This window comes from Chaetodon trifascialis, chromosome 2, assembly GCF_039877785.1.
Source record: "Chaetodon trifascialis isolate fChaTrf1 chromosome 2, fChaTrf1.hap1, whole genome shotgun sequence".
Classification (NCBI taxonomy): domain Eukaryota; kingdom Metazoa; phylum Chordata; class Actinopteri; order Chaetodontiformes; family Chaetodontidae; genus Chaetodon; species Chaetodon trifascialis.
Window position 1 is genome coordinate 17,829,476 of NC_092057.1, and position 26,098 is coordinate 17,855,573.

Consider the following 26,098-nt stretch of genomic DNA (forward strand, 5'->3'; position numbering starts at 1 on the left):
TTGTTAGGTATTTAATTCACTGGATTAGCCAACAGAATACATGCACATTTGGTTATTTTGTCACTATGGTTTCTCTAATGAATTTACGAAAAATGTGCTATATTGTAATATTCTTATTAATATGTTTATACATATTCACATATCCCCTTCTGTTCTTCCTGCCTCTTTCTTAATAATTACATTAACTTCAAGCAATGGCCCAAGCACTATGTAGCAAAGGCAAGGTTGCTATCCTGAATATAACACCATTTTTCATCTGCTGGAAGTGAATGCAGACCCTTTTAAGGATCACTTAAGAAATTGCCTATGGAGGTAATCAAAAAGAAAGGGAAGTTGGCAATGATTTTTATTTAACAGATTAAACTGGAGGAAAGCCATCTATGGCTGTGGACAAATTAGCCCCAAGAGAAACTTGATTCACAAACAAAGTTATTAAAGCTTTTTGTGCTTGTGTTTTACCTCCTATTTCAACGTAAATATTTTCACCCTTCCTTATATCATATATAGACATACATTACAATATCAACATGCATTCACTAGTAACGATCAGCAGTATTAGTGGGTTCATAGTTTTTTGCAGAAATATTTAACATCATCCACTATCATTATCATCAGCATGGTTATTAATTCTTAATTAACAGTAATCCTGCTAAAATCAGAGGTTCCATAGATTACATAGTCTTATTATGCAAGATGGCACTGTGTTAGGTGGCCACCTGTTTAAAAAAAAAGAGGCTTTTGATATACTTGCAGTGCTCTTTTTATATTTTTTATGTTTTTACTGTAATGTGTGCTGTAGCACTTTGAGATTCCGGGGAATGTAAAGTGCGTTATAAATAAAATGTATTATTATTATTATTGTTATTACCTGTTGCAGTAGCTCCGTTGCCTTCTTTTGTTTTTGTTTCTTATCCTTATTCTTCCTTATTGTATATATTCTATGTTTATGTTTGTGTTTAGAATTTCCTAATTGGGATCAATAGAGTAAAGTCTAAGTGTAAATCAATGTTATGTTTTTGAATGGCATTCATTATGATTTTCTTTTCTCCAGCACTCTAACAGAATGGCATCACAGGGGGGGGAGGAGCCTCCTCCAAACAGAGGTCAATCAGATAGCCGCTTAAAGAGCAAGAAGCCACCCAGCCTTGTAATAGCCATCCCTCCACCTGAGGACATGATGTCCCGTGACCCTGCAAAACAGGTAGGCTGGCCATTTTGGTCATGACCCTGCCTGACCTTTTGTGGCAGATTGTCATAAGGTGGGTTATCACTATGACTAACCACTTCCTGCTATAGTGCTGGTGTTAAACACTTTCCCATGTGTGTTGAATTAAGAACATTTTTTAAAAAGTACCCTGAGGCTGCCATCTCAATTGCACTAGATAATGTTTTTCTGTCCAAAATCCTAAATTAACAGGATAGTACATGAATAGTTTATCACTTACATCAGTTTTCCTAAAGAGTGGGCAATAGCAATGTAAGACTGTTTAAATGACGTTTTAGTGGTTCGTGTACTGTTATTGTTGAACAAGTAATTCTGATTCTATCAGTCAGTCACCTGAAAATGTATCTGTGACAATTTTTTTTATTTTAATTTCACTCATACCTCCCCCTTTCCCCCAGTCCCTCCCCATCCATGTGTGAGTGGCACCAAAACATTTTCCAAGACATAGAAAAACAAAGAAACGTTTTGAATTTTAGACATTTTTTAAACCGTATTTAACAATAAATGAGTTAATTGTGAAATAATCTACCGACTAATTGATGAACAGAATAATAATAAGTTGCTGAACTCCTAGGAAGCTGTTTGTTAGCTTTCATTGTAGCACACAGTCTAGTGCAAATAGAAAGCAATCCACAGCAGAGGGTGGGCTTGTATATGTTATCCTCCTTTTCAAGTAGAGTTTCAAACTAAGCTCCTCATATAAAGTAGATAAACCCAATGCTTCAACACACACACACACACAAAGTGGTGATAGTGATATTGAGTTGTAACAGTAAAGGAAAATGGAGCAAAAAATAACCCGTTAAATACCATGGATGCAACTCAGCATGGCAACTTAAGTTCATTCAAGGAAAACACATTCAGAGACGAGCCTCTAAACAAGGCACTCTGCTACTCAAGAGTAAAGAGAGAGATAATGATGAGATTATCTGTATCACATGTATGATATTTTAAAAATGTATATGTTGCAGATCCTAATTAGGATCCTCATTAGCTCAATATGGGCTTGGTATCTTCATTTAATGAGAAAATCAAGTTGAATTAGGATAAAACCCTGCTCAGCAGTGTTTGCGGAAACTTTTATTGAAACCAATGGTAAAAAAGCTTTGGATATTCTCAGACTCACAGCAGATGATGCAGGTCATTTAGCTCACTCGGGCTGATGGACTCTTTGGAGGAAAATGACATGTCGAGTAATTATAAAGGATATGAGGGAAAAAGAGGTACATTATTTTTAGAAGTTCAAAAGGGATTAATACATGTTAATGGGGATGGCATGCTCTCCTTCTGGTTCTCTGACTTTGCTATTTGCTTGGGAAGGGAGTCATTTTGGACAGCTGTCTTGCAGTTTTTGGGCACAAGGCCATACATTTTCCCCTGTGGGCTCCGTGCTTAGAACACAAATGATGGCATTTCAGCTCCACAAAGTAGTAAGTAGTCAGAGTTTAATTGAGCATGGAGCAGTTTAAGTGTTCCGAAAGACCAAGTAGTGTAACAAACGTGCAAATATAGTGCAAACTCAGCATGCACTGTAGCTTTGTTGTTACAAGAGAAAAAAGAAGCAGAAAGAGGCCCCACACTCAGCCTGCCAACTTTCCGTTACTGAAACCAATTTAAATAATGCCAAATTTGGAAATGTTTCACTGCATGATGTACTGAAACATATACATTTACTTTTGAAAACTTAACTTTACATGTTCAAGTTTTTACGTTTTTATCATCATTAAAACTTAATGCAGCAAAGAGTGAAGTGATGGCATTTTGAACTCATATACTGTGTGTGCTGTTATTGTCATTGGCCGCATTTAGAGGAGGAGCTGCTATGTGTAGCTGTGCTGTATGCATGGTATGCATACATGAAATAACACAATATCCTATATTTTTGTTTGAAAAATGATTACTGCGTATGAGAACCCCTATTAGATTACTCTTTAGAAACCATAGACAGTAAGTGTACTAAATAAGACCATTTATTTACACGTCTACATTTACTGATGCTAAAGTTGTTGAGATAGGCTCTTTTCTGTCAAGACCATAGAGCGCGCAAATCCTGCATCAAGTCTCCAAGATTGTAGAATTTCTATTTACACTTGTGGTTTTTGTCTGATAACTGCTCTGTGTTGGCAGAAAGTGAGACAGTGTATACCCCTATCTCAACAAGCTGAGCCACAACTTTAAAATACGGCTCCCTCACAGCTCCATTAATTCTAAGAATGACAAGACCATTAGCCTCACCAACTGCAGAGTCACTGCAGGTTAAGATAATGGACTCTCAAAGGAATCACTGAACCTCATATAACAGAAGCAAGTAGGTGTTTAAGAGAACAGGGAGAAGGAGTGGCCCTTTTAACAATACCCAACCATACAAAATATTGACTGAACACAAGTGTGTCCATATTAAAAGTGCACTTAATCCAACTATCTTAATATTTGGATTTAGTCCTGCCACTGATTGTGAGTATTACAGTCATTACAGTAATTACCTAATTAGTTCTTGTAATTTAATACTAGTTTAATCTGAGGCGTTCTCTACATTCCTGAGGGTCCTGCAATAATTAATTGCATTTAATTCTGCCAGTTAGCCAGTGAAGTACTGTAGACTTTCATAATTATCCAGGTCTGTATGTGCTCATAAAATAGTTTCTCATGTCTTCTCTGCCTTCTTGCTGCTGCTGCTTTATTTAGGTTATTGAATTTTTCATACAACTGTAATTATTGCACTGAATGATATGGCAATTCCCCATTCTGTGAAGGCACTATTCATTTTTATTATATTGTAACAACAATTATTGTACTTATTTCTCCTTTTCCATGGTCAGTCATTGCGCTCATCTCTGAAGAAAAGCGTGGGCGGTCAAGCGACCAGTTCTGTGTCGGAGAGCATAAGTGGAGCTGGAGATGGACACTTCTCAGCCAGAGACAGGAGGGCAAAGTTTGGTAGACAAACATCGCTTTCACAAAGCATCCGCAGGTATGACTATGAGTTTGTTGTTTGAACCATATTGATGATTTTTGTTCATGTTGCTCAGCATTCAGGTTGTTGGAGTCAAGGCTCATGAACCTATGTAAAGAAACAACAAGCAAAGCACTCACACACCAAAATGTATTATACAAGAAAGGCAAGTGCGGCTCCCTGCAGGTCATTCACCAAAATGTTTCCTCTTCAGGATCACTCTAATCAGAATCCCTCCTGTTGAGCATTACATAACCTTTATATAAGTTTTGGTGTCAAATTCCAAGATAATTTTTTCCGGCTTCTACTTCCTGTGCAGATAAGGTAAAATGCTCGCAGATAGTTTTGTTTTGTTTGTCGTTTATCTAACTTGAAACAATTGACATCTCCTAGCTGAGCTGAATTTCACTACCACTGTGTTTAGCACTTTGCCTTTTATTATAGCACAGTAACACCCCACCACTGTCACTCCCGAAAATGGGAGAAATTACTTTGACCAAACTGATGGGGTGATTCGGTTTGGTGTTAGTTTAAAGGTAGCTACCTGAAGGTTTACCTGATAAGGATAATCTTACTTACCCTACTACTCTGGTTCAAACTGTACACACATACTTATAATATTACCAATAACTGACCCCAGACAACATTTCAAATTGAAAAGGAGTAGAACTTTACTCAAACATTAACACACATATTAAAACTGTTATATAAAGATTAAATTAAAATCACCTTAGGTGCCCTTTAAAGTGTTCACCTTTCTTTGAAATACATCAGTCTCAGAAACAAGTTAGACCAATTGGCAAAACAAATTACCAGACAAAAGTATTTTCGTTATCAAAAATATGCAAAACCTCAGTAATATAACGCTTAACATCCGAGCAAGACTTCGCCCCAACGTCACCAACGCACTCACACGCACACAATTTTCGAGTAAACGTGCGGTGGTCAATTTACCACTGGTCCTTCCAGTTACACAAACTCACGAAACAAAACGAGCTAGCTACAAGCTAAAACCATGTGCGGTCTCCTCTCTGACTTCTCTCGTGTCTCTCTCCCCACCCACCTTCCAATCATCTCAGGTAGTATGATCTGACCACCTATGCTGACCAATCACATAATCACACAAAATGACAGCAATCTTGTGTGTGCTGACCCTTTCACACCTGCACATTTATCATTATTATACACAGATATTTTAAGTGTTCCCAATTAATTACTCTGTCCATCCATCCATTGTCTATACGTGACTATCCCTTTTCGGGGTTGCGGGGGGGCTGGAGCCTATCCCAGCTGTCAACGGGCGAGAGGCGGGGTACACCCTGAACCAGTTGCCAGCCGATCGCAGGGCAACATATATAGTCATACAACCATTCACACTCAGACTCACACCTAAGGACAATTTTAGAGTCACCAATTAACCTTATGAGCATGTGGGAGGAAGCTGGAGTGCCCAGAGAGAACCCACGCATGCACGGGAGGAACAACAAACTTCACACAGAAAGGCCCTGTCTGATTGAACTGGCCCAATTAATCACTCTGGTCTCTTATTAAATCCTTTGTTATCCTCTTTGTTTCATTTTATTTCTCATGTTTTATTTTGGGTTTTCTCAAGAAATCAAATAAATTTAACCCTTTATTTGCCTGCCAAATTACTTAACCCCCATCTCTCTGATTATGTTTATTTCACTTCCCCACCACCCATCTTTGACCCCCAGGCTACACTTACATTGTCACATGTAGTAAACTGAACCATACCTCAAGTGAGGAATCATGAAGCAAATTCTGTGGTGCTGTCACTTCAAGCCATCAATATAGGAGTTGTTTGGGCTAAGCTTTCTCCCTCCTCCAAGCAGGCCATTGCTTTATCAGAGGCGGGGGAGTAACCAAAACCCACTGTGAACACATCTCCCGGTTCCCCCGGCTTCTTTATTGGCAACTGTTATTGGACCTCAAATGGGAAGATCCCCAACCACATGGCAGCCACCACTGTGAATCCAGACATTGTCCTTTTGTCCAAGACTGCCAAGCATGCTGTGCTGTGTTGAGTTGACTTTCTCCTAGGAAGATCACTTGGAAGAAGCCTTTAGAGGAAGCTCTCCAAGTATACGGGACTTGTTAGCAACTGCCAAAAGGCTGGTTTGAGAGCAAGTGATTTGCAGCCCATTCTCTAACCAGAGCCTTTAGCCATTTGGGGAAAAGAGAGAAGAGCCATCTGCAACACCACCACAGTGGCAGAGAGAGCATCAAGATGGCAGTGGTTCAGGAGACTAGAGCTATTGGAATGGAACTAGCTATTAGGACACAAGTTGGGGTCTGATCAGTCCCCGCTGGGTCAGCTGGAGCAGGATTTATGATGTTGAGAGACCCAAAACACCTGATGATTCCATCAGGCATCAGCAGATGTACTTTCCCAAGTGTTCAGCTCTTTGTCTTCTATCATAACAGAATTTCTTACTTTGTTCAGATGATACTAGAACAACTGCTGCATACATTGTTGAACTGTATACTCTTTTCTTGTGTTACCTTAACATCATCTGCCCTTGCTGTTTGAGTCTGTGTGTTACTGAGGACACCCTCCTCTTCCTGTCCCTCTAGAAACACAGCCCAGTGGTTTGGGGTTGGGGAAGACTGTGAGACAAAACAGCAGGTATGGCATAGGAAGAGCCTGCGCCACTGCAGCCAGCGTTACGGCAAGCTGAAGGCCCAGTATAGAGAGCCTGAGACGGCCACCAGCATCGACCAGGGCCTGGACTCACCAGCCACGCACAAAATGCCCAAGGTATTCCACAGAGACACGTGGTCACTGTGGGCCTTAACCTACACACAAGTCATTCATTCACATCCTGATTAAGGTTCTATTCACTTTGGTTTATTCAGAAACATCTTAACATCTTGATTCTGTTGCATGAATATTCTAAAATATGCGACCATGGAAATATGTTGCACAGACAGCAAGAACAAACAGGAGGAGACACAGCCAGCTCTATGTCATGTCTGTCCACTGAGAATTCCCATTTCCACTTAATTTCACAACCAGCTAACAAGATATACCAGTAACTGTTTTTCCACCTGTATGATTTCATGTCATGACCCTTAGAGAAGTCTAAAAGGACAGGAGCGAAAAGAGAGCTGGAGAATGTGAGGAGAGAGGGAAAAATGTGTCTGGCTTTAATGAAAAGGAGTGCTGTATGGTGACAGTCGTTGGCCATCTGCGCACCAGATGAATCATGTCACTCCCCTCAGTCTGTATCAGACAGCCCTACTCATCTACTCACCATTCAGTTCCGTCTTTCGCCTACCCTCACCTGCTTTTTTTGATTCTGCATCTGTTTGCTCTTGTAATCTGGAAGGCCAATGATAACAATTTCCATCTAACAGCAATTTATTTTTCCTCTTACTTTACTCGCGTTCACACAGACAAACAAACGTGTGAGAGGAATTCTTTCTCAAAGTGTCAGCCTTGTAAACTCTCTAAGACTTAAAGGTGAGTTGTCATCTCTGAATGATAGGTTTTCTCTCGTCTCTTCTGCTCACTGAGAATTTTGCTTAGAGATCTAGTGAGATCTAGTGATTACAGCCGATGTTTGGCATGTTGTGGCCAAATTTATGTTCATGTCACAGTATTTTTCAAATATTTATGTTACGTTGATTCTAATCTTTGTTTTTTGCAGATTGTGGATCCCCTGGCAAGGGGGCGAGCCTTCCGCTGCCCAGACGAGATGGACAGTCGCTCCCCCAGGACCCCTCACATCCCTCAGGGGGGTCCCATTACCCCAGGTGTCACCTCACTCAGCTCCTTCACCAGCCAGCGCTCCGGGTACAGCCGCTTCCCCAGGCGTAAGAGGGAGTCTGTCGCTCGAATGAGTATCCGAGCTGCATCCAACCTAATGAGGGTGGGTTGGATCTGGTACCCCAAAATTTCAGAGTGTGTATTCTAGATAGGGGAGGGACAATTGTTTTACTTAATGTTTGCATTGGAAAGGTGTTTTTAGGTTTTTTATCCAGTAAAAGCAGATCTCTGTGAAATGTGAATTTTATGCCATTGGATGGGAATCCATTTCAGAAAATGTGCACCGCCATTTGTGAAGTAGCCCCACATTCTTCAGTCTAAAATCCAGACTCCACAGAGATCTTCATGCTTTTGCTGACTTAATGGGCAGAATTAATATGCTTGTTAAGTAGTAAATATTTATGTTCAAATACAAATCAAGTACACTAAACCCAGGTGACACAAAGGATGTATATACTTTTGCGAGAGAGAGAGAGACATTATGCACGTGTAAAATAACTTGTGTGTGTGTGTGTTCAGGGTCGTAGTGGCTTGGCAGGCTCGCAAACAGGTCGCAGTTTCCCCAAGAGGAGCTTTGCCAGGCCCAGCTGGATGGATGAGGACACAGTGGACTCCGCAGACATGTCCGAGTCACTCTTCTTCAGCAAGGTTAGCAACCACTATCCCTCTGTTAGTGCCCTGGCAGTAAAATGTCTCTTTGCGACAACTTTCTTTGGTATTTTTTTTCATGTTGAGACACATACTTTTCCATGTATACTGTGATGTATACACCTGTCCTTTATATGTGTCACATCACCTCCCTTCATCATGTCAGTCAGCAAGAGCAGTCTCCATTCCTTATCTCTTTTCACAGCATTCTTTCTCTTTTGTAAATTTCAAAAGTTTCTCATTAACTATCCTCTTTTCATCTTATCTCGACTGCTTGGTCAGACCAGCTCATAGTTAGTTGCTACAACACAAGGTTAGAGGTTGAACATACATATCTAATACGTGTACAGTATACGTGTCGAAGTTATTAAAATATAGGAATGTTTAACAGATATAACTCAGAAGCTGATCATCATCTCAGGTGTCCTATATTTCCCCCTTCATCATAATGTCTGCTACAATAGAACAAAATCCTATTGCCTAAGCACATATGAGGCCTAGCTGCTAATTCATTACTAATCTCCATGTTTTTCTTCCTGCTCTTCCTGTTACCTCCATTACCTCTCCTGTGTAGGTTGATGCCCATGATGAATTGTACTCTATGGCTGATGATGTATTTGAATCGCCTCCCATTTCTGCATCTTTCGCTCCCAGCGAGCAGCCTGACCTGAAGTTCCAAAGCCTGTGAGCAAATACACAACCAAAAACACCTTGAGATCACCTTGATATATCATATTCAATAATCCTTATTTTTCAACACACAGAAAATGTGTTCCAGCTTTTGATCATCAGAACTCAATAAATTTACCGCATAAACCGTAACATCAGTGCTTCAGAATGTGCTAGCTGTTTATTACATATGAAGCTCAAGGTCTCCCAATCAGGTATGGCTGTTTGAAGTAAATAAACCTTTGTATGTAGACTGTAACAAAAATAGAATTGATATACTCCTGGTTTACTTTCTTTTCTTCTAATATTTATTTCTTGTATTTCATATACAGACATTAATTTGTACACCTTTTTCTTCTTCTGCTTATCTCACTACATCCCACCTTTCTGCCCCTTCCACCACTTCTGTCTCACCCTCTTTCTCACCCCTTTTCCATTTTTTAATCCTTTTCTCTTCCTCTCTGCTTTTCTGCCTTTCTCCCAACCCCAGTAAGGACATATCTCGAACGCCCAGGACACCAGTAGTAGTGCACGAAAAGAGCCGTCCTCGCCGGGGTGGTCGCATTGCCTCCCAAGTTAAGCACTTTGCATTTGATAAACATAAGCGTCAGTATGGCATGGGGGTTGTGGGGAAGTGGCTGAACCGGCACTACCGACGCAGCCTCAGCAGCAGCATCCAGAAGCAGCTGGACGACTTCCACAGCCACAGGTTTGGGAATGAGTGGATGCTAATGTTCACAGACACACAGATGCACTAGTGGATTATTCACAAATTTGAAATAATTGACTTTTAGATCTCAGTGAGAGATAAGTAACAGGTGAAATCAGCTTTAGCAGTAAAAAGTACCATGAAAACTCTGGAGAAAAGTTATATACAAGTTTTAGTCATTTTTAGAGCAGTATGGGTAGTTTTAGTAGTTAGTTTTTCTCACCTGTAATTTGATGTTTGACACCAGGACCGGCACTTTATATTGGCTTTTCATGATTTTCATCTGTTTTATCTGACTTGTTGTGGTTTTCTGCTGTGCTTTTTAGGCCATACTTTACCTACTGGATCACGTTTGTCCATATAGTAATCACTTTGCTGGCCTGTTGTACATATGGTTTTGCCCCTGTGGGGTTTGCACAACATTCAACATCTGAACTGGTGAGTGAAATTCAAAACTGATGTCCTGTGAAATGTTGACGTAAATGGGTTTAAATATTTTAACATGATTGATTGCATTTCACTGTGTTTACGACCATCCAGCTATCTGTAGTGCAAAAATGTCTGGTTATTGTGAAACTGAGCATTGAAGATAGGATTTATGCTCTTTGAATGCACTTAAATAGTCTGCTCAGTCAATACATGGCTGAAATCATTAAATATTGAAAGCAACTTCAAAAATGATCTCATTTTTCTATCCTTGCAAACATAATCGAAAGAAAACAAAATGATGCATTTATTAAGATAAAGCATTTATCCTCACCTTCACCTGGAAATCATAATTGAACATTGAACTGTAAATGTATTGTTCTTCTGTCATGTTATACATTTAGCAAATCCACTGCATCTGTGTCACTCTGCTGCCCTCTGTAGGTGCTGAAGAACAAAGGCATTTATGAGAGTGTCAAGTTTATTCAACAACAGAACTTCTGGATTGGTCCCAGCTCTGTGAGTCTCTTGCTGGTCTCACCTCAGTTGCTGTATTACACTATATACTTTTCACTCTCTGCCTAGATGGATTTTCACATTGTTGTTGTTTGTCTTGATTTATTAAATAAAGTTAGCTTCCTGCTTTCCTAAGATGATGTGCGCCAGTCCTAAAATGAACAGATTTTAGGATTGAGCCAGATTCTAAAATACTGTCAAAGATTGATAAGGGATATTCACTTTCTTCCCTTATTTAACAGTCTTGTATCATTGGATGACACCAGACACTTTTTGCCTCGTCTTGTGTAGGGTTACACCTTCTTTAGTTTGTCTTCCTGACTTAATCGCTTACTGCACTTCCTGGCACGTACTGTTGCTCTCACCAAGCCCTATCCTTCATCTTTCCCACTTTTTCTTTATCAGGGAGTTATTGCAGGGTGTAGAAAGTTGATTCCTTAAAAATTATATCAGACGTCTCTTATTTCCTGGAAATAAACAAACAGCCATTAACAACCTGTTAAATGACAGTGAAACCTAATCTACATCAAGAGTTTTTCTCTTCAGTAGATCACTCTGTGTGGGCTGTTTGTTTATCTTCATGATAATTTTCTCTACTTTTCAGGAGGACCTGATCCACCTGGGGGCCAAATTCTCACCATGCATCCGTCAGGACACACAGATAGTCCAGCTGATCCAGAGAGCCAAAGACCTGGAGAGAGACTCTGGCTGCTGCGTTCAGAATGATAACTCTGGATGTGTGCAGACCCTCAGCTCCGACTGCTCCGTAAGTGGTTTATCATGCCTCTTCACACTTTGTTGTTGAAAATCTTATAAAGGAATTAGATATTCTTTAGCCACACACTAGAAACAGCATGCACTCCATTAACTGCCATTAATTACATTTTTCAACACATTGCTTTCCCTGTATTTTAAACCTTCTCCCCTTGGGCATGAAAGATTGAAATACTCACTAAGAAAAGTAAATGCTTTACTTTGAATAGTAAAATAACTGTATATGCAGGAGACGCTGGCCACCTTTATTAAATGGAACAGTGAGCCTGTGGACATCAACAGATTCTCTGGTTCAGTCTGTCACCAGGATCCCAGGTAAGAATATGGATGTGATTTGACATATATTTGTAAATGAATTAATTGCCAAAATGTGCATGTCATTTGTCATCTGTTCAAATTTTCTTTTCTCCTCCTTTGTTGCTTGTTGTGAGCAGAGTGTGTGAAGAGCCTGCCTCTGCAGAGCCTCATACATGGCCTGATGACATCACCCAGTGGCCGGTGAGGGGACACTGCGGCTAAAAACTTTCTACACGAGCATCCAATTCTTCATTTCAACAAAATATATTTTCAGTGCTGCTCTCTGTGTTTGAGGTCTACACAGGAATTAAGATACAAGTTAAGACTTTATAACTCATTGCTTGTCCTTCTCCAGGTGTGCACATACCCCAAGAAGTGGAACCACACGGGTTACAGACACATGGACTGTAACATCAAGGGACGGCCTTGCTGCATAGGAACAAAGGGCAGGTTAGACACATGGGCTTATATATTTTCTGCTGTGTGTTGTTTACTGGCTTCAAGACCTGCTATGATTGAGCCCTCTGCTGTTCAAACTAAAACAATACAATTTTTGACAAGGAGAGATTGGTAGATGGTAGATAGCTCCGTCACAGTCCCATGATGACATCAAGCCATATTTTTTGCAATATCACGATTTTTACAATATCAAATTTGAATTATATTGCATTTTGGTTGTCCCTCCTTTAGGTGTGAGATCACGACCAGAGAGTATTGCTCTTTCATGCATGGTTACTTCCATGAGGATGCCACACTCTGCTCACAGGTAGTGTGTGTGTGTGTGTGTGTGTGTGTGTGTGTGTGTGTGTGTGTGTGTGTGTGTGTGTGTGTGTGTGTGTGTGTGTGTGTGTGTGTGTGTGTGTGTGTGTGTGTGTGTGTGTGAGTCTGTGCATGAATGCATGCATGTGTATCTGTTAGTGTGTCAGCGTATTTCTGAACTCACACACTACTCTTGCACAGGTGCACTGTTTGGATGATGTCTGTGGTTTGCTGCCCTTCCTCAACCCTGATGTCCCTGATCAGTTCTACCGTCTCTGGCTCTCTCTGTTCCTCCATGCTGGGTATGCACAAACATTCCTTGACAGGGATTTGAATTCTCTTCTACCAAACATTTTTGAACAAATTAATATCAGCCTCTGTAATTATGTTTCTTTTTTGTTTGTTTTCTGTCACAGTTACTATACTGTACTGATATTGTCATTAGCAATAAATGATCCAGCTGAGTCAGTATAGATGTAACACTTCATAAGTGATAAATGTACAATGTGCAGATTAAGCAGGGTTGTTGCTCTTGAACTGGGGGAATTTCAATCGACACAAACTCTTCCCTCAGAACTTTTCCTTCTTTCAGTCATTTGCTATGAATGATTGTTAAGTGAAGTTTGTGGATTATGTCAACATACTCAAGAATTCAAACCTAATGAAATATTTCTAAATGAAGCCCCAACACTCGTGAGCTGTTTGCTCACGTGAATATTGATACTTAGTGCTAATACTAGGCACATGGGAAATCCCTCAGGTCTGCTTTGAAAACAAGGAAACAAACAGGCCAAGGAAGTTTAATGGAAAACAATGCATACTTGACATAATGCGAATCGCAAACTACAAAATTTGAAAAAAGTTTCTTCATTTTGCAAAAAAAAAGTTGCATGCTTGCTTGAGGTGGTTTTAGTCCTCTTTGAAAATAGTTTATGTGTTTAATGAGAGATGGACACATCTTTGTCTTATTATCTTTGTGTTATTTTGCAGATTAAAATGTCTCCTCATCCGTCCACTCAGATCTGATGTAGCCTTCCTCACATCAATACATGAAACTAACATTTCTACATTTCTACCTCCTATATTTTTTTTTTTCACCATTTGAGGTTTGACTGGCACTCTATTAATTATAACATCTTGTTGTGCTCTCTTCCTCTGCAGTGATATGGAATAGAGGTTTTTGGAATTGATGCAACCTACTGCTCAATGAAATATGTCAATGAACTCCTAATAATCGTGTGTGTGTGTGTGTGTGTGTGTGTGTGTGTGTGTGTGTGTGTGTGTGTGTGTGTGTGTGTGTGTGTGTAGGCTATTACACTGTGTTGTGTCAGTGGTGTTCCAGATGACCATACTGAGAGACCTGGAGAAGCTGGCAGGTTGGGTCCGCATCTCCATAATCTATGTCCTCAGTGGTATCACTGGAAACCTGGCCTCTGCCTTGTTCCTGCCCTACAGAGCTGAGGTGAGTTCTTCACATGAATACAAACAAATAAAGTGCACACTTATAGGCTCCAAAAAAAATAAAATATCAGTTAGCAGGCGCTAACATGAGGCAGCAAATGCATGAGTAAAGCTGGTAAACTTTGCATATCGTTAGCCTCATAGCATAATTGCCTAAGTCATATTTTAAGATTTTTCGGGCGATAAGGCAGGATGAAGCAGCAGTGTCAGGAGAGTAGAGTTAGGCAGATATCTCAATTTGGCCAAAAAATGACTTAGGCAATTATGCTATGAGGCTAACGATATGCACAGCTACAAACACAAAAGAGGGATCAAACATCTTGGTTGTCAAACTATGAGACAAATGTGAGAATCTTTTTACATTCCTTGAATGAATTAAAAGACTCAAAGCTTTGTCAGGCTGTTGTACCTGGTGCATTTTCCACTTTATTTAGAGTTCATAGCATCTAAATCTGGTCTGAAAATGCCACATGAACCAAGACAGCCTTTTTCGCACATGTTGCAGTAGCTTTTTATGATGTTGCAAAGTGTTGATCAAAAAGTGAAAATATCTAAACAATTTAAACATTTCCGTTGTAACTATAGCTTGGCTTAGCTCAGTTTATCATAGTTCGCTCATTGGAGGGGAGTTTCTCATACAGGGGATTATTAGAGCAGACCTACCTAACTGCCAATGTCTAGATGTGTGTGTGTGTGTGTGTGTGTGTGTGTGTGTGTGTGTGTGTGTGTGTGTGTGTGTGTGTGTGTGTGTGTGTGTGTGTGTGTGTGTGTGTGTGTGTGTGTGTGTGTGTGGTCACTTTTGATTGTTAGACAGCAGCACACACAGGATGATTTTGGGTTTATGACATACACCTGTCTTCATGCCTGTGCGATGAACCTTCATATGTTTTATTTGGACGTACTTCATACTTAATCTACTCCATAATGTCCTGTCTGATGTGCTGATGGTAAGTTGAAACAATCCTCTCAGCACACAAGATTAAGAGTGTGCATGTGTGTGTAAATTCACATGAGAAAGAGAGGTTGCTGAGTCAACTACAACTAAATACTATCGTAGGTGATGTCTGCACATGCATCTGAGACAATTAGACATATGTTTTTATGCCCTCAGTATGAACCAGATCAACTGATTTTATTAGCTGTCATTTCAGAAAGCATGAAACTACAGCAACACCTCTGTCCTTTGTTGGAGTAACTCTATGAATGGAATCAAGTATAATCTTTTCTAATTAATAGTGTAATATTTGCAAAAAACAACATGTTGAGCTGTGCAAATGACTCAGCCTGTGAAAAGAACACAGTCTGGATTACCTACTTTTCACTGGCACGTCTCTTCAGTGTCTCTCTGTAAAGCCCACTTACCCCTTTAAGAGATTAGGCTAATGCCATTGTGTGGGTTGACAAAGGCCACTACTATTGTACTTAGTGAATGGGATTACATTTTCACTTTTAAACAAAGACAATTGTTGCAAAGACTAGACGTGTCTGATGATGCTTCTGGTCTGTACACCTTTATAAACACAAAAGGTTCATCCTGCCACATCTGCATGCTGTAAAAGTTCCTTTTTTATATAAGGGGGAATGACTTGGCAATGTTTTATCTGTTACCCAACACAACAAGTAATTTGTTTTTACAACTGGCAAATAATTAATCTGAATTTTATTCTGCTTCTTGCCCTGTGTGTTTATGTCCTGATGTCATCACGTTATCTGTTTTCTTCTTCATAAGCCGGCTGTAATTGGTGTCGTCCGATATCTACGTGGTGTGACATGAGGCAGCCCACAGTTTGACGTGCCTTGACGTGAGAGCCAGAAATCCCACCGTCCAGCTCTCCTTAGCACTGACCAGCTCATAGGTCTTCTTACACCAGGAATAACTAAAGGAAGCACATGCAAGGCACAACACAGGGTGGTCAAGCCACTTAAGGAGGCAGTTTAAGTGGATTATCCTTTAACTGTTGAGTTAAGGAGCCCCTGTGGCTTGGGCATTAATGACTCATACAACAGCTGCGACCAGAATAATGAAAATTCGCACAAAGCAGATTTGAAGAAATGTTACAGCACAGCAGTTTCAGTTTCCACTCCTAAAACCCTGCAGAAAGACAACGTTAACATCAGTTTCATTTGCTCTTTGAAAAAAAGCATAAAAAGTCATAAATCTCAGGAACTGAGTAGACTGTTATTCAAGCAAATTAATTAAATGGACATTTGCTGCATGTCATCCCCTCTCTCTCTATCCCCTTTCCTGTCATACCTTCAGCTATCTCTATAATAATAATAAAGGCTAGAAAAGCCCCAAAAAATAATAATAAAAAAAAGAAAACAAGGAAAAGCTGAAATAAAAAATAAAATTGTCATATATGGATATTACTTTATAACAATCTATGTTTCAGTAAAGTAAAATACTCTTCTATTAATTTACATTTTATATCTGTTGAATTGACAATGATGTCCTACTATATCACTTAAAAGCACAATTAGTAACATTTCTGAATTAAAATACCTAAAAACAACTACAACTATGTTAAAGTCCTGTTTCCAAAAAAGTTAGGATGCTGTGTAAACCGTAAATAGAAACAGAATGTGATGATTTGCAAGACACTGAAAATATGTCATTGGAAATAGCACAAAGACAACATATCAAATGTTTAAACTGAGAAGCTTCATTGTTTTTGAAAATTCTATCATCATTTACAATTTGATGCCAGCAACATGTTTCGAAAAAGCACAGAAATTGGCAGCAAAAGACCGGAAAAGTTGTTAAATTTCTAAAAGAAAACACCTGGTGGAACATTTCACAAATGTATTTAACTGGCAACAGGTGAGTAACATGATTCAGTATAAAAAGAGCATCCTGAAGTCTTTCATTAAAAGATTCAGAGAATTGAAAGAAATCGCTCTACCCAAAGGACTGAAAACTGATATTGGATGGATTTTAATCTTCAGGCCTCAGACGGCACTGCATTGGAAATGGGCACAATCCTGTCGTGAACATCACTGCATGGTCTCAAGAACATTTCCAAAAACCTTCGTATGTGAACACAGTTTGTCACTGCATGAACAAATCTAAAATGGAAACTGCACCATGCAAAGAAGAGACCGTATATAAACCAGATCCAGATACGCAGCCACGTTCTTTGGTCCCGAGCTCATTTAAGACAAGAAAACTGTCCTGTGGTCTATGCCAGCATCCATTTCTATTTACATTTTACACGGTGTCCCAAGTGTTTGGAAATGGTCTTGTCATGAGTTGTGTATTTTCTCCCAAATGTTTCTAACAATATTCAAACCCAGAAAATCTGTAATTTAGTTCAAGGTTAAAGTAATGTTTCATTTGGCCTGCTGTCTAAGGCAAGATGGGAAGAGAGTGAGGAAGGAAGTTGGCGAACATGACTGAATTTAATGTATATAAATCTTTAAAACATTGCCTTGTCTGTCAACATTTCAGCCTGAGTCACATCAAATATATTTTCATCAGCAATGGTGATTGTTGAACAAGGAAGACGACAACTTCCATGGTCCCATTGTACTTCATGACGTCATCAAACTATATCTTTTGTTTTCATTGTTTGAATTGAGAGAGACCCCTCGTGGCAGAAATCGCATGCTGTGCATTTAAGTAAATAAGTTTTATGGACTCTAGAACTGGTCACCTGGAAGTGTAAGTGAGATTAAACGTGTCACTTGCTTGGAGGATTTAGGATGAGAAGGACAGTCAGTCTGTCTCCGGATACACTGGTTGAGAACATGTGAGCTGGCAAGAAGCTAAACTGGTGTTAGTTGAAGTGAACAAGGTAATGCGTGACTGTGGTTCCCCTCACTGTAGGAAATCCATGGTGAAATGCTTTACTTGAATAAAAGTAGCCTCCTGCACCTGAAATGTATAGAGCAAACTGAAGGTTAACAAGCCTTTGAAGTTTGTCAATGCCCCCTGATGGATCAGTGGAAAAGTTACTAAAGTGAGTCCATATAAATGACCAAATGTGGACCCAAGTGTTACATCTTTCCAGGAAAACATCTTGGTGTATCTCAAGGGGGTGAGCATGCATAGAGAAAACATTTTTGAAAATGAAAAATGATGGGTAATAGCATCATGTTACTGGAGTCAGTGTTATAGAGAGGAAAGTAGTAGTTAGTGGTTGTAACTCCAGTTCTGCGATGCGTGTAGCCTTCTCCCTCCACATTAACCCTGCCACAGCAAAGCACATTAATATGCTGAAACTTTCATCATGGTAATGACGGCATGATGTCACTGCCCTATCCCATAACACCTGTTTCAGTGCCTAATACCTGAACCAATGATGAACCAACGATGAGCGACCATGGCGCATGTTAGGAACGTGTCGGCCTGTGCGTCTAAGGTGTGTGGGTGGAGTGGTGTGCCATGCTGTTTTTCTGTTTGTGGGAGTTTAATGTCTTCACAGATTAGCCATCTGCCTCTGACCAGGCCAAGCCTCCAAACTCAGCACTGACGTCACTCTAATCTGCTCACCTTTACTGCCTGACCCCAGGCTCATACTGTAGTTCTTCCACAGAACTAGATCTAAAATTAAGAGAGACTGCATGTAGCTCAACCTGCATTTGTACATTAAGCATGAACAACATCTTCATCAGGTTTCATAATCACTACAGAGCCCCAATTGAAAACTTTAATTAATGCAATATTTCTGTTTTTCTATTGAGAATAATTTGTCATATTGTGACCAGAGAGAAAGACATTGTTATTATCCCACACTCATTAATTACCTATGAGTACTTTCCATGGGTAAGGATTAGGTCTCCTAGCAGGAGTCACAATGAGTTAATCTAATTGTTACCTTAAATACTGTCTCAGTATCTTGTTGCCAAGATTTAGCAATCTGGTCACAGTTCAACTGTGTTTTTTTTTTTCTCTCTCTCTCTCTGCTACAGAACACATATTTGTTCTATGAATAACTTGTCCTGTGTTCTCCTCTATTAATACTTAGAAAAACTGTTAACATCAGTTTGTAGGCTAGATGGCTTGTTAGCTGCTCAGTGACACCAGGATAGCATATAAACTTACCTGCAAAAGTATTTCTTTGGTCCAGCTTGGTGCTGGTGTGGTCTCTTCAAAACCACTAACAACACGCTGTCAGAACATGCTGTCTGCCCATGACATGTAGCTACAGCACAAGTTTGTTTACTTTGTCTCTCGCCCTCCACACTTTCAGTGTCAAATAGACAAGGACACGTCCCTCCAGCTGGCTGAGACAAAAAGGAGCATCACTGAGATTTCCCCCAAAACCTTTTTTCTTCATTTTAATAATGAAAACTATTAATAGTACGTTTAAAAAACACGTTGACTTTATTTGCTGATTAAAAAAGAGATGACAAATGCGATTTCAGTTTGACTTTAAACCTCTGTTGCTGTACAACCATGCACTGAATTTTGCAAGACACAAATAATGTGAGTCTGTCTTCGCAAAACATTATAAATGCTCTTATTATGAGTCTTTCCTCTGCTGCAGTGGGCAAACAACATAAGCACATGTAAGAGTTTAATTGTCTTTTTCTGCATGGAAATTTGTATTTTACCTCATAGATCATAATATAATATAGTCCCATTGGACAATTTTGCAGTCAAATCCATTCAGCCTACTAGCCCCGCGGTATCGACCAAAGTGGAGTAGGCACTCACCGTTCAGAATACAAATTGTTGCTATTTGAAGCAAATGTAAGTGAACAATATTGCTGTGTCACCAGTAAGCAGGATGTATGCATTTTATGTCTGGTACACATCAGAGGTGATGTGTGTCATATGCACTTGTCCAATGCTCATTCATACATGAGTCTTTTGTTTACGCAATGTGGGTTTTTTTTCTAAGTGAGAATATAGAACTCTTTCATCATTTTATTAGGGCTGAAACTAATTGGCCATTTGTTAAATTGAATTGTGGGATTGTCTCTGACTTGTCTTTTCCTCTTGTTCTCTCACTGCAGGTGGGTCCAGCAGGGTCTCAGTTTGGACTCCTTGCTTGCCTGTTCGTTGAGCTGTTTCAAGGTTGGCAGATGCTGGAGAAACCATGGAAGGCCTTTCTCAAACTGTTGGGCATCGTTCTCTTCCTCTTCCTGTGTGGCCTGCTGCCATGGATTGACAACATCGCCCATATCTTTGGTTTCCTCAGCGGCCTGCTGCTGTCCTTTGCCTTTCTGCCCTACGTCACCTTCGGCACTTTTGACAAGTACCGGAAACGTATCCTCATTGCTGTCTCATTGGTGGCCTACACCGGGCTGTTCTCTTCCCTCATCGTTTGGTTTTATATTTACCCAATTAACTGGCACTGGCTGGAGCATCTCACCTGCCTGCCCTTCACAAGCAAGTTCTGTGAGAAGTACGACATAGACCACAACATTGCCGATGTGGTGCACTAGTCTCTAGGCTACTCACGATGTCTAAGATGGCCACAGCGTCTCTGCTACTGATTTGCCATCTAGTAGCCAATGACTAGATCATCTGTTTTCAGGTCAGGTCTTTTAAGGATATGGCAATCATGAACTGGATCAGTGTCTTTTCCTCAGCCTTCTGACTTGGGTACTTTCATAATTTTGAATCCTCAGTAGAGTTTGGCACCACCTGCCATGTTAATTTGCTAATGGGCTAGGTGGTCCTCAGAATCAGAGGGTAGGAAAAGATACTCTGGACATCCAAACTGCGAAGAGCTGAGTAGACCTGGAGGAGAATATCTACAGACCGAGACTGTCTGGTTCCTGCAGTTCATAAAAAGTTGTGTAAATCTAAAGAAGATAGAAGAAGACACGGGCATCTCTGGCCTACAGTCACTTTTTCCCTTTAATTCCGTTGATGACAAACAGCTGAGGTGAAAATGAAGACCGATGTCACAGTGGGCATCTTACTACTTATTCTTGTAACACTTCCTTTAACACTACAAAAGCTGTCCTTCAGGTCTACTGCTTTTCACTGTCTGGTGAATTGCTTACAGAGTTAAAAACTTTACTTTAAAACTTAAAAAAAAAAAAAAGCTCTTTTTTTTATGGATGCATTTGGCATGTCCTCATTCTTTGAAGCAGTGAAATGTTGTGCTAAAGGTAACAATGTGTTCCAAGTATTAACTGTGCAGCTGGAATATTTAAATATCAGTGGTTGATTAAGGTAAGATTTCTATCCAAAACCATTAGTTGCCTTAACCAGCCTATGCCATTTTTCAAAGATGCCTCAGTTTACTTTTGCATACTGCCTATGATCAACTAACAGAGTGCTGGTGAACAAATTTCTGACCCTAACCTACCAAAGCAACATCAAATACTGTGGATATATATGCATGTTGTTTTTCACAGTCACTTTGTGTCACTGCCACAAACACAGGTTCTCAGTGAAGCTTACAATGTCTCATCTTTGTCTGATAACACAGTGGTGCCTAAACCATTTTGTAGATTTACTCTAAAAACAATCATGAAAATAATATTTATTCTTGGAGTAAGTGTCTGAACAGGCGTTCTTTGTTGAATCAAAATCCAAATCATTGTACTGTATTTTTTTGACTCTGTGAAACAGTTATAGAATCACAAGATGTAATTTATGTTTCACCTGAGCCTTAATGTTTATGTAATACACCGTGAAAGGCTTTGCTTTTACCATTTACAGTTGTGAATGCTTTCCATGACAAAAAACCAGTGTAAGAAAGATGATTTTAAACTTTTTGAAACAGTAGTGTTGCTGTACACAGGATTTTCCTCAAACAGGCACATTCAGGCTAAACCTAGACAAAGTCTTCTTCCACGCTTCCATGCTTTTGTACTCGTCATTTGTCTGGACTATAACAGATGATTGCTTGGGTTGTGCTCCATAACCCACATTAGATTGTTGCTGTTCTGGTGGGTTCCGGACAAAGTCAATCACTTCCCCCGGATTTTGGCTCAGATCTAGTTTGTTGTTGTTTGGGGTTCTGGCATGTGTTGACCCCAGCTGTTAGGAAAGCCACAGTAATGACTGTTGTGTGGAGGATTATGTGTGTTACTAAGTGAGTTATGAGATTATGGGAGTTTGTCTGTGGGACTGACTCACTAATCATCTGGTGTTAAGAACATGAGTTGTTCAAAAACATGCAGAATGGGTCGTGTGTTGGACAATTCAGATATTTCAATTTGTTTTAACACTGTCTTTTGATTGTGAAGGTCATCTGTTTCAAAACATAGGACTCTGCCCTGAAAAGTGTGAACCATAACATCCACCTCTTTGTCAGAAACCTCTTTGCTGTGCCTTTTTAAACATGAGGGTTTGATCTGAACTATAATAACGACACGAATCTCCAATCATGACTGTATGCAGCTGTGTTTGCATTGGGACCAAATTATTTCAGCCTTTTCTATTTATTGAAATAAAAAGAGGAAGTTTAAATGAATTTCAGTCCATGGTCAAGGTACTGTTCGGTTTCGCTTCAGTTGTGTTTGTTAAAATTTATGTTAAAGCAGTCGTGTCAAAATAAATGCCACTCTAATAATAATGGGGTTATGTGTGCAGTGTTACAGTGAAGAGAGTTTCTGACATCAAAACTCATTTTGCCTGTCATCAGTCTCTACATTTTCCTTACTTTTCACACTCCACCACTGATAGCTTTGACCTTAAAAGAGAACATGAACTTTTACTTTGAAGTGAGAATAAGTGCAAATTCTGCTTTCAAGGTAGATTGTAAATACAAAGACCAAAAAGCAGACTTGCTAGAAAATAGAGCCTTTATTATTTTAAGAACAAAACCTTATTTAACCCCCCCCCCCAAAAAAAAAAAAAAAAAGCCCATTTGTCGATTCAAGACTTTGGGAGGCAGAGGTGGTAGACACGCAGGAAAAGGAGAGAGGAGATCATCAAGGAGGTACTTTGAAAGCACATATATTAAGGATATCTAAATATTGAATTGGTGATTTTATGGGTACATACATTACTCGAAGTTTTGTTCTCTTAAAGGTTATATTTTGTTCTTTTAAATACAAGACACACTGTACACACCAGGCTTTTGTAACGGTCACTGGTGGTGACAGACGAGACCACTTCTGTCACCAATCTGTTTGATTGCTGATGTCCCTTCCTTTGTAGTTTTATTTAACTGTTTATGTTGCCGTAATGATTCACCATTATCATACTTGTACAACATGTAACATAAATGAGAATCTTCTAAAGCTGCTGCGAAAGGCATACTGTTTGTACAACACCATACAGGACAGAGTGCATTAATCATGGGCAGATTTTTGTTTGTTTTGTTTTTTTTATTGACTAAAAGTCATCCTTTTGGCTTTATACAGAGCCAGAAAGACTGGTAAAATAACAAATATAAAAAAGGGCAAAGAAAGAAACAAGGCAGCTGCGTTCTATTTAATACAATAATAAATGTATCAAAATAAAAATAAAATGGCTTTATAAAAAAAACGAAATGGAAATTTGAAACGTGTTTACATTCTTTCAGGACTTTGGTCTAATGATTTTGATAGCATGCTTTACTCATGCTAAACTACACATCGGTATATTTGTAGTTTCGCACCACTTTTCCAAACAGCTGTTGTTGGCAGCTGGATGGCAGCTCTTTGTTTTTCAGCTCTTTGCAGACTGAACACACACCTCACTGTCTGCTGAACAAGCCTCATAGCAATGATCACAAACACTCTGTTAGTTGATCGCGCACAACAAAGCTAGTCAGACATCCCCTCATCCTGTTTCTAAGGGTAGAGGTCCCACTGCCACTTACAGCCAAGGAGAATCCACATTAAGTCCCTCTGTCCTCAACAGCCACTGTTACGACGCATGAAGGCATGGCCCCTGACTGGGTAGAACATCTCAATGAAGGTGAGTGGCCCCACTGTGATCTCACTGGGGCCCTGCAGCTTGAAGCCTGACTTCTGGTAGAAGGGAACAAGAAAGTCTTCACACATGAGCACAGCGCGCCGGACGTAGGGCAGGCAACGGAGGTATTGTAGGTAGCGCCACATCAGGATGGAGCCTTTGCCCTGCTGGCGGAAGGTCCGGTGGACAGCCAGGACGTGGATGTGGACAGTGGTTCCGTGAGGCTTATGGAGAGTCAGGGCATCCTGGAAAACAGTGGAGGGAAGACGTGTAAGAACAAGTGAAGTCTGTGTTGTTGAGAAACCTGACAAGTTTTACCTATAAATACTTGATACTGAAGGGACAAACAATTCTAAAAAAAAAAAAAAAAAAAAAAAGACCCTGCAGAGGGCAGTTTTCTCACTGCTCTTTGGCAAATTTAAGAAATAACACCCTTTTTTCTCCCGTAAAAGAAAAAAACTGAATTCAAAAGCATACAATGCACCTTTGCTCAGTGCAACACACGCAGAGCTTTTCCTGCTACAGCCTTGGTCTGGTATGACCAGTAGCTTATGGTAGCTAATGTTTGCAGACTTTTGCTGATATTACAATGCAATAAACATTATTGAGAAACTTGGCTGACTTTGTGATTTTCCTCTATTGTTACAGTACATCTTAGGGTGTTCTGTCATCCTGTAACTGCCACTTGTGGTCGCAGTGGCCACTGTTCACTTAAAGCTATGATTCAATCCTCCCTGTGAACATTAAGTGTTTGTGCTTGCACCAGAGTCAGTGGACATAGGATGTTGTTTCGCACATTGTCCTCTGTGGATATCTTTGCACTGCCCTGCACATTTACATAGATTAGAACCTTTGCAGACAGCCTCAAAAGCATGCCCACCTGCATGTCACTGTCACTTTTCAGTTTTGCTGCAGCACAAGAATGCTCAAAAAAGGACATAATGTCTAATAACTACTAAAGGAGTCTTTGAACAGCAGGCAAATATATTTCTCACAGGGGCTCTGGATCTCTTGCACTGCACACCAAATATGTTTTGTTTTCTTCTTAATCTTTTCAGAACCTGTCATCAAGTGGTATTTTCAAACACCTTATACCATAAATATGCCGTTAAATCTGTCAAAATCTCTGATAATCTGTTGTGAACCTTTCTTGCCAGTCGCTCAGCCTGAGGTAAATCACTGTCCAGATGTCCTCTGCTCTGTCTTACCATGGTAAGCCTCTCCTGGTCCCACAGTGAGCCGATGATGAAAGCCACCAGACGTCCTTCCTCGAACCAGCCAAGAGACAGCTCAGGGCACAGGGTGAGGAAGTGACGCACCTCGTCCAGGTGGAGAGGGCACTCACCGGACACTGAGATGAAGGCTGTGTGGAGGAGGAGAACCAGTGTGATCATGTTATACATCAAGACTCCTGCATGACAGAGATGTGGGCATAATGTTGTCTACGGGACTGACTGGGATGTTAAAGGTTAAAGCCCCCTGAACTCATATCACATGTGCATTCAGGAAAGAGTTAGTCACCTTAATTTTGTAGTGGGCTATAGGAGGTAATGGTCACTAGAAAAAAATAAACTTTTAGTCTAAATGTAATTTGTGTTAATAAAGGAGGTGGTTTGTCCCATAGAGTTATGATCAGTTTATCTTTTTTCAGCAACTTTGAATGAGACTGCTGTAACATAAGACTGGATGAATGTTTTTCCCCTAAGTTCGTGCGTGCGTAACTGCCGGGACCAGCTGAGATGAAGTTATTAAGACAACCAATAACACGTGATGTAATTCGGTAAAATGATTTGTTTACCTTCTCTCTCAATCTCGAAAACACTGATGGCGTCCTCCGGGCTGAGGGAGCGGAACTCGCTGGCCGGCAGCGTGTGCCGGCGGCCGCGCGGCACCGGAGAGCGCATGTGGAGCGGCCTCATGAACGGTACTGCGCTAACCACGGACATGCTCTTATTTTAGCCCCGTAAAGATTTGAACACAAAGAAAAGAAGAACGCACTGAGACTTCACTCTCTTCCTTTCTGCTGACCCCTCCTTTAACGCGGATAGTTCCTCGTCTGA

At 40.2% G+C, this 26,098-nt stretch overlaps 2 protein-coding genes across 3 annotated transcripts in view; one reads left to right on the plus strand and one right to left on the minus strand.

The window, feature by feature from the left end:
- LOC139343298 (inactive rhomboid protein 2-like) overlaps positions 1-22,702 on the plus strand; it is a 34,301-nt gene extending 11,599 nt beyond the window's left edge. For both annotated transcript variants that reach the window (XM_070980845.1, XM_070980853.1), the window contains 17 exons: positions 1,052-1,201; positions 4,045-4,196; positions 6,774-6,957; positions 7,850-8,071; positions 8,488-8,616; positions 9,191-9,300; positions 9,776-9,994; positions 10,321-10,432; positions 10,865-10,939; positions 11,541-11,702; positions 11,940-12,025; positions 12,145-12,208; positions 12,363-12,457; positions 12,698-12,773; positions 12,968-13,068; positions 14,075-14,228; positions 20,189-22,702. In XM_070980845.1, the coding sequence (XP_070836946.1) occupies positions 1,064-1,201; positions 4,045-4,196; positions 6,774-6,957; positions 7,850-8,071; positions 8,488-8,616; positions 9,191-9,300; positions 9,776-9,994; positions 10,321-10,432; positions 10,865-10,939; positions 11,541-11,702; positions 11,940-12,025; positions 12,145-12,208; positions 12,363-12,457; positions 12,698-12,773; positions 12,968-13,068; positions 14,075-14,228; positions 20,189-20,620 (2,511 nt within the window). In that variant the 5' untranslated portion in view covers positions 1,052-1,063 and the 3' untranslated portion in view covers positions 20,621-22,702. The remainder of the gene's footprint in view (positions 1-1,051; positions 1,202-4,044; positions 4,197-6,773; positions 6,958-7,849; positions 8,072-8,487; positions 8,617-9,190; positions 9,301-9,775; positions 9,995-10,320; positions 10,433-10,864; positions 10,940-11,540; positions 11,703-11,939; positions 12,026-12,144; positions 12,209-12,362; positions 12,458-12,697; positions 12,774-12,967; positions 13,069-14,074; positions 14,229-20,188) is intronic.
- Positions 22,703-23,872: 1,170 nt separating this feature from the next.
- aanat1 (arylalkylamine N-acetyltransferase 1) lies at positions 23,873-26,091 on the minus strand. The gene is made up of 3 exons (XM_070980868.1): positions 25,837-26,091; positions 25,247-25,401; positions 23,873-24,283 (listed from the first exon to the last, which is right to left on the minus strand). Exons 1-3 carry the CDS (start codon positions 25,982-25,984, stop codon positions 23,978-23,980), a joined length of 609 nt encoding a protein of 202 aa, XP_070836969.1. The 5' UTR covers positions 25,985-26,091; the 3' UTR covers positions 23,873-23,977.
- Positions 26,092-26,098: the final 7 nt, after the last annotated feature.

What these genes read in the sequence shown, in the direction of transcription:
- aanat1 (XM_070980868.1), bottom strand. Translation starts at nt 25,984, where the DNA reads ATGTCCGTGGTTAGCGCAGTACCGTTCATGAGGCCGCTCCACATGCGC. An exon ending in TTTCGAGATTGAGAGAGAAG is followed by an intron (nt 25,402 to 25,836) that starts GTAAACAAATCA and finishes TCCTCCACACAG; the next exon opens with CCTTCATCTCAGTGTCCGGT. An exon ending in ACCAGGAGAGGCTTACCATG is followed by an intron (nt 24,284 to 25,246) that starts GTAAGACAGAGC and finishes ACTGTTTTCCAG; the next exon opens with GATGCCCTGACTCTCCATAA.